We start from the raw sequence: 8,465 nt of genomic DNA on the forward strand, positions 1-8,465 counted from the left end.
GTAGCGAGGGGAGTGGGGGGGTCGCCAGGGGGCGATTAGGGTTTGGCGGGGGGGGGGCGGCTGGGCCACTTGGCCCAGTTTGGGCCGGCTGGGGGGGGGGCTTTCTTCCTCTTTTTTTTTGTTTGTTTGTTTTGTTTTGTTTTCTCTTTTTCCCTTTTTTCTTATTTAATTTACTATTTGAATTTTTCTTTTGAAACACTTTCTCTTATTATATTTTCTTTTGCAAATTATTATACGTACTTTTAATCCTATCTTTCATATACCTATTCTTTTAATATTCGTAATGAACTTATAAGGTATTTTTCTTTTGTTTCCAAATCTTTTAATCCGGACAGACGCGAATCAACGCGGGTCTGAGATGGGAATCCGATGACGTGGCATCATTAGCGGTTGATCACTGTAGCTTAATTACAATTACTACTGTAGCAAAAATCGAGGATGTCACAAACTCCGATCTACGCTAAACAACTTCCATTTTTACATTAGACCACCACTTGCCTAGACCTCGACCGTTTGATTTAAATTGGAGGATCCGCAAACTATCCAACACACATCCTAGATCAAACCCTACCTATTTAAACAGTCGCTAGCTCATTTTTGGACTAGTCTAAATATTCTTTTCTTGTCCCATCAGCTACTTGGGAAGGCAGATGAGGACGGTGCGGTGCTATGGACAACGACTGTCTGCGACTTAAATAGCCGTGGCCAGACCAAGTGGTGGGGTGGGCAGCCCACTCCAATGTGGCAGAGCTGTCGGACTTGGTTTCTTAGAACGTGGCATCGCGCATCGAAGCAGCGAGGCCCGAGAGGTCGTTTCCGTTTGTCCCGCCTTCCCTCCCGATCAAATCGCGACTGCAATGACGGCCTGATGAGGACATGACTTCAATCGTTACACCCACTATGGCTCCTTCATCAGTTGTTCCATCTGGACCTATGACTAGAGCGCGTGCACGTCAAATAAATAGCCAGGTACTATCGCTCCTTCGTACACATGATTCCACTAACAAAAATACGATGCTACACTCATGTTCTGATTTGCTTGTACTCAGGAATAAAGGAGATATTAGAGACGAAGACAAATGTGCACTCAAATCAGATGAAGCAACGCTGCATGCTGTCCATCGAATCCTTTCCATTCATCAACCATGTCCCATGGATGCATGCATCCACGTGTAGAAGGATAAAGGAGACCAAATCACTTTGATTAGGATCACCAATGGGCATTTAAATATTTGGCTGCGCCAGGACCTCCGAATGTTGACGAGCAGTCCGTCTGTGCAACGATTGCAAGCAGGCCCGTATGTACACGCCTTGAAGGAAAAAAGTTTAAAAAAAACCTTAAATTTCTAGCCAAGAGCTCAATCAAACCTTAAACTCTCAATCTCTGAAATCAGCACACCAAACTTTCTGATCCCGATCTATTTTAAACCTTAAGATGATTTAAACCAAATTCACTGAATTGGACCGGCCCATTAACACGGTCTCCAAATTTTATGTTTTTGTTTTATGTTTTTTTTCTTATGTTAAATGAGTAACCTTTCTAAATTTTGCTTCTCAATATCAATTAATCTTTTAGAATTCATGATTTTGTTTAAAAATTCATATGTTTTAGGAAAAAATATTTTTTTCGAAATTGATATTTTTAAACAATATTCCTGAACTTTTTTATTGCTTTTTTAACATTTTGTGAGCTTTTCTGAATAGCCAACAATCAACGTGGGCCTTGGTTAATAATGAACAGTGGCGGGGCAACGAGCGGGAAACCCTGCCTCAATTATCGGGGAAAACCTATTTAGCGCCCAGGCGCCGGTTAAAGGTAAAATTTGCTAACCGGCGCCTGCAGCGCTCCGCTATGAGCCTATCCATGTAGAGACCTTTCATGAACTTTTTTTTAGCCCGTGAACTGTTTTAGAAATCGTGAACTTTTTGAAAATTGATATTCCTTTTTTTTGAAATTCGTGAACATTTCGGAAAATCGATGAGCATAATTTAAAATTGATGAAGATTTTTCAAAATAGGGAACTTTTTTTAAAAAATGATAAGAAAAAATTAAAATAAGTGAACTGTTTTTCAAAATTGATGATTTTTTTCGAATTCAGTGAACTTTTTGAAAATCCATGAACGTATTTTCCAAAAATCAGCGAATCTTTTTCATAATAAATAACTTTTTTTGCAAATATGAACTTTTTAAAATTCTATGGTTTGTTTTTAAATTTTTAATGACCAATGCATTTTGTACATGGGCCGGCCCGTAAGGAGGAGCGCTGCAGGCGCCGTTTTTCCTAACCGGCGCTAAAGGTGCCGAATAGGAGGTCCCCAAGTATTGACCAATCGCACAGGGATTGACAAGCCAGCGATGAACTGGACTAGCCTGTTCAGCGCTTCATTGATCTCGGTTTTTAGAACTTCCTTTGGACGTGGTTTTTTGCTATTTCAGAAAGCTTCTAGGAATTCCTAAACCGGATTTTGTTTTCTATTTTTTTTTTCCTTTTCCAGTTTCTTTTTTGAACTTTTTCTGTTTGTTTCTTTCTTTCCTTTTTCGTTTTCATCTTTCATTTTTAAATTTAGACTTGTTTTCAAAAAAATGATCGTCTGTTTTCAAAATTGTTTGCAATTTTCCCAGAATATTCGTGTTTTAAGCTGATGCGAGTTTAAAAAAAGTTTGTATTTGCAAAATCTGTTCAACTTTTCAAATTTGTTGAGCAATTTCAAAAAATGTTTCCATTTTTGAAAACTATTCACGTTAACTAAAATATGTTCCTATTTTATAAAAACATTTCTGTTTTTAAAAATTTTGTTCACAAATTGAAAAATTGTCCATGTTTTCTTATTCTTTAGGTGTTTCAAAAAATGTACTAGTTTAATTTTTTTTTTCACATATTTAAAAATATTCGTGTTTTTTTCCGTAAGTTTTAAAATATGTCTGTGTTTCCAATTTTTGTTCTGGAAATTCAAAAAATGTTTCCGTTTCAAAACAATTGGTCCTTATTTGGGATTTGTTCCCCTGTTTTTTGAGATATTTTTGCTTTTAAAATATGCTTGCCGATTTTGAAAGTGTTTGCGTTTGACAAAAGACTGCGTTTTTTCATAAATAACATGATTTTGAAAAGACAGCAATAATTAAGATCTGCGTTGCAGATTTAAGAATTGTTCCCGTTTAGAAATCTTGTTCAGTGTTTTGAAAACTCGTTCGCAAAAAACTATTTTTTTTCCATTTTAGTTTTTGTTCCCAAATTTAAAATTGTTCATCGTTTCAAATTTTGTTTGCAAATTCGGATAATATTTAGGAATTTCAAAAAATGAGGTTTCTCAATTTGTTCACAAATTTTAAAAACGTTCATGTTTGTCAAAATTTGTTCGTAAATTCAGAAAATGTGTGAGTTTTCAATAAAATGTTCATAATGTCGGAAAACTCAGCTGAATGAGGGGCACGGTTCGAGCCCTTGCACGAAAATAGTTTTTGAATTGCTTAAAAAATACTGTAATTATTGATTTTTTGCAAATTGTTCTTTAAGTTTTGCCAGTTTCATATATTCCTTTTAATGATCGTGGTGTGGTAACCCACAAGTATAGGGGATTAATTGTGACAGCCTTCACATGTACTATTTCACCCTAATTTATTGATTCGATACAAGGAGAGTCAAAAAATATTTATAGGCTTTGAAAGTTCAGTTGTCAATTCAACCGCACCTTGGATATCTCTATGCAGCAAAGGTTTAGTAGCACGACAAATGATAGTAATGGTAGTAACAGTGATAGCAACAAATTTTGAACAGCAGTAATAGTAGCAATGGAGTAACAAGTGTGACAGTAACATCGGCAGTAGTAACTTAGCAAGATTGAATATATGTAAAGCGTAAACACATGGAACGGAAAAGCTGGAAACCGGCATGATCGGAAGACCGAAATTAATGTGTTAAGGGAAGTGAAATGAATTCGTGGAGAAGAGGCAAATGATGAAGGAACAGATTAATGTGTTAAAGGGAAGTGAAATGAATTCGTGGGAAGAGATTATAGAATTCAAAGCAAACATTTGGAATAAGTTATGCACAGGTAAGATAAGGGAAGTGAAATGAATTCGTGGAGAAGAGGCAAATGATGAAGGAATGCTACATTCATGGCACCAATAATAATGGAGGCAAGTTGTACCCTTCATCAGTTGGCCATCCGGCTTCTCATCCAAGCGATGCTATTTTAGACCCTTGGGGCGAACGGCTAGAGATCCTCTAAAAGAAGTAACTAAAAATGTGCACAACTTAGGAGCTTGAAAGAAGGAGAAACAATATGGATGTCTTGTTTTTTTGCATGACCCTGCAGAATGTAAAACATAACAGTCCCGAGGATAATGTTACGTAAGATACTGGTTGTTCAAGTCCTCAGAACTACTAGCAAGAGGAGTTTGCACAAATAGAAGGAGAACAAGCAGCGGAATTTTTGCAGAGGTGAACACAATAGGGCAATAAATGTTATCAGAAAAAGGTAGTATTACAACAGTCCACGTTATTTAATCAATCAAATTAATTCAAACGAGTCATCATATGGTCCATACATGCATGTGTGAGATGTTGTTTCCGAAAAAAACGAGCGTCAGAGCAGATAGCGGGTGAGGAGGCCGCGGAATGGGACACGCCCACGGCAGCGTCGGAGCTGTTTGATAGCCATCCGCATGGACGGCCTTTGCTTGGGATCCACGGTGGTGCAATCCACGCCCAGCCTGAACACAGTTGCCATCTCCTCCATGTACCGCGCTTGATCTGGGATGCCCCTGTCCACAACATTCTGGAATGCTTCCTGTTGGTTTGCCATGAGTATATCGAAGTTTTTCCATGCCCAATTCGCCAAATGACCATCTGCTCCACCTCCATTGGCCACTCGCCCCGTGACTAGCTCCAGCAGCACCACACCAAAGCTGTAAACGTCTACCTTCTCCGTCAGCTGGTTTGCCGCCATCCCGTATTCTGCCGTCGGAGTACAATACAATACTAGTTAATAACTACTTAATAGGCAAAGCTAGTTACTCCGACAGAACTCCTTGTAATAATAATTAAAGAAACAAACATGCATACGTACCTGGAGCTACGTACCCAAAGTTACCAGGAGGCAGGTCCGTGATTGGCAATGGTTGGCCGAGCCCGGCCATGTTAACCTGTGCAACGCCAAAGCTGGCTATCACGGCCTTGAAATCCACATCAAGCAAGATGTTTTTAGAGTTTATGTTGTGGTGGACAAAGGGTTTGCTGCATCTGTGGTGCAAGTGGCGGAGCCCTTTGGCTACACCAATGGCGATGCCCCTCCTGTGCGGCCAGCTCAGGTGCTGACCGGCATCCACATCCATCGGTTGGTGCAGCCAGGATTGAAGGCTTCCATAAACCGGATACTCGTAAACGAGCATGATGGCGTCTTCCCTCTCGATGTGGTCTACGACTTTGATGATGTTTTTTTGAGAAATGCTGGCTAACAGGAACATCTCCGACTTGCAGCGGTACTTGACATTGTCGTCTACTTGTAGCGCAGGGTTCACATTGTGGAACTTCTTTACGAGCAGCGTATACGGGGGACTGATCCCCGTAATGCCCTGGACTACGTACAACTGGTCGCCCTCCGCTATCCTTCTGCTAGCCCACATCCTTGTCATGTTATTTTCAGTAAGGTTGTTGACTATTGCTGCTTGTTCATTGAGCAGAATATGCTGCACCGCCGCCGGATGGTTCCAGTACTGCAAACTCATTCTCTCAGTGGCCAGGTGTGTTGTGTTTGTGTGTCAAGGGTACGTCGTCCTGCAAACACATTACTTGTTATATTCCGTATTACTACCTCAGTTGCATGCACATATAAAACTAGTCAGAGATAAACAGACATGCATGTTCATAGCTAGCTTGAGCCAAGAAAAAGTAAGGCAAATTTGAACATGCTTCCTCCTACCTCCTTTTTTACTTCTGAGGTAAAAAGGTAAGAGTTAATCTGACCACTAATTAATGATGTCAACGGTATATACTTTTACCTCTTATCTTATGTGAAAAGAGAGGGTAAGAGAGAGCATGTTAATTAAAACTGCTAAGTAAGTAATCAGTTTGAGAGCCACATGTTTTTCTTTCATAGGATCCTGGAAAAGGATCGGGTCCCACTATCAATGATAACGGAACGGATAGAGAAAAAAACATCCAAGGAAAAGTAATTAGTCTGACAGCCACATATTGACAACAAACTGCAAAGAATGACAAATTAGAAGAATCCTTGTGCCTTTTGAAACAGTAACAGAACATACAGGAAAAAAAAACATCCAAGAAATAGTAGAGGATGTTCCTTCAGTTAAGATAGACAAAGAATGGCAAAACAAGGTAGGATGCCCCCGTCGCTGCCTCGGTTGCTGAAGCTTTGCAGAGAGGACGCCGTGCTGTGAAGGTTGCGCCTTCCGAAAGCTCTGATGGATGCTATGGGTGCTTGGTTGTCGTTTGATTTCAAAAAAACACCTCCCCTTATTTGAAAAAAAAAGCTCTGAAGATGTTAAGACAAACAACAAGATTTGTTGTATCTTGGTTGTGTGTTGTTAATTATGTGTACTTCACTACTGATGGTAATTGTACAAGGATGAAATTACTGAAATGATGATAGTGCAAAAAAAGGAAGGTAAGAAACAAAACAAAGATTGTGCAAGGATGAAATTACTGAAAGGGAAAGTAGTGGCTGCACCCAATTTCGGTGCACCCATAAAATGAACAGTAAAATCAGAATTAAATAATACAAAAAGTTTGTGGAATTGATTATGAGCAAACGTTTTATATGCTTGCAAAATTTGATGGCAAAATGACATTCGAGGAGCTTGGTACAAAATGAAATACAAACTCTGCTCTACACCCAAGTTTACTGTTCATATGCTTGAGCACAAATTATTTTTCCAGAGCTCCTCACATGTCATTTGATCACCAAATGTTGCAAGCACCTAAAACAATTGGTCGTAATCCAAGCTACAAAGTTTCTTATTTTTTAGATTGTTTTGCTATGTTTTCGATCGTGGTTGCAGCGGATCAGATCTATTATATACTCTTACCTCTAATGTGAAAAGAGGGGGTAAGAGGGAGCATGTTAAAACGGCTTAAGATGGCATGATAGCATTGGGAACCCAGCTGGAACCATACGGGAAAGTATCGGGTGCTCCAAAATCTCACATGCTCTCATGCTCCAACGTTGAAAAACTAAACTTTGAATGTTTTGGAAAAATAAAATAAAAAAGATTTGTGGACACTCACAGGGCAGATGTCTACATCCCCTAAAAAGGTGAAATCCAAATTCGAGATCCACGTAGAGAAAGAAAATGACAAATCCAGTATGAATAATGTCTCAAAAAGACAAAAGCATGGTCTCGTATCATTTAATTACTACTCAGATTCAGAACAGTGAGAAGAGAGAGCATGTCGCTTGCTTAGCCAGAGAGAGAGAGAGGATGAGAGAGAGAGAGGTGGGGGGGGGGGGATTCGTTGGTGGATCACCAGCGGTGGAGATCGAGGCGGTCGGAGTTGGAGAAGAAGGCTGTAATACGGGCAGCAAGGGAGGTGAGGTCCAAACGGGGACGAATTCGGCTTCCTCGGAATTGCCGCCGGACGACCAGTCAACCTTACCGGCCGGTGAACGCTGCTGATACGTCCGCACGCGCAACAATCTCATCGCCGGTGAGATCTAAACCTGTGTATGGGTGTGGACTGTGGAGAGTGCAGTAAGGGCCGCAGTGACGGCGTGGGAATAAACCATGCATTGCATGTGGGCGTAATGCAGTGCCGCAGGGGGGAGTGGACGCCTCCACCCTGAAATGTGCCTCCAAGTCAAGAAAAATCGAGTGGAGCCGTGCGTGCTGTTGCTGCCCCCTCCCCTCAATCGGACCAACCAAATTCACGTTGCGCGCGCGCGTATTCAATACGTATTAGTGCCAAAAATCGATTTTATATTATGAGACGGAGGAAATACTGTACAACTCTGTTTCTTTTCTTTTCTTTTGCGCCATGTACGCACCTCGATCCGTTCCGAATGAGCTTCGAGCTTCTTCTTCTTCTTCTTCTCCTCCTGCTGCGCCGGCCGGAATTCCAAATCTGATCACAGGATGGTGTGGGGGCTGTGTCACGAGGTGGTACTGTAGCACCGTGGGCGTCCTGTATATGTAGCATGTATGTAATGTAGCAGCAACTTCAAAAGGCTTCAGCCTTAGCCTCGGTACGTGATCTATCCTCGACATCCCGCGCGTGCACCGGGTTGTTTCCCGGCATGCACCAGGTCGGCAGTACAATGTTGATGTAGGAACACCAACAGGGTCGGCGCTCTCACGCGCACGAGGAGAGGGAGAGGAGGTCGCCGGCAGGGAAAATCCTTTTGGCACCATTCATTTTTTTAGGGAGAAACGCGTACGATACTGCTGCCTAGTAAATCTTCGAAAACGCGCCTGCACATGGCCCGGTTCACGCTACTCCTGTTTTCTC

At 41.1% G+C, this 8,465-nt stretch overlaps 1 protein-coding gene across 2 annotated transcripts; it reads right to left on the reverse strand.

Moving 5' to 3' along the window:
- Window positions 1–4,443: 4,443 nt before the first annotated feature.
- Window positions 4,444–8,069, reverse strand: LOC123407062 (receptor-like protein kinase 7). 2 transcript variants are annotated; one of them, XM_045100105.1, is made up of 3 exons: window positions 8,005–8,069; window positions 5,071–5,777; window positions 4,444–4,958 (listed from the first exon to the last, which is right to left on the reverse strand). In XM_045100105.1, the coding sequence occupies exons 2-3, from the start codon at window positions 5,726–5,728 to the stop codon at window positions 4,588–4,590; spliced, it is 1,029 nt and encodes a 342-aa protein (XP_044956040.1). In that variant the 5' UTR covers window positions 5,729–5,777; window positions 8,005–8,069; the 3' UTR covers window positions 4,444–4,587. The 2 variants fall into 2 exon arrangements, with proteins under 2 accessions (XP_044956040.1, XP_044956039.1); XM_045100104.1 differs by lacking the exon at window positions 8,005–8,069 and adding an exon at window positions 7,488–7,791.
- Window positions 8,070–8,465: the final 396 nt, after the last annotated feature.

The sequence above is a fragment of the Hordeum vulgare genome, chromosome 7H, assembly GCF_904849725.1.
Source record: "Hordeum vulgare subsp. vulgare chromosome 7H, MorexV3_pseudomolecules_assembly, whole genome shotgun sequence".
Taxonomy (NCBI): domain Eukaryota; kingdom Viridiplantae; phylum Streptophyta; class Magnoliopsida; order Poales; family Poaceae; genus Hordeum; species Hordeum vulgare.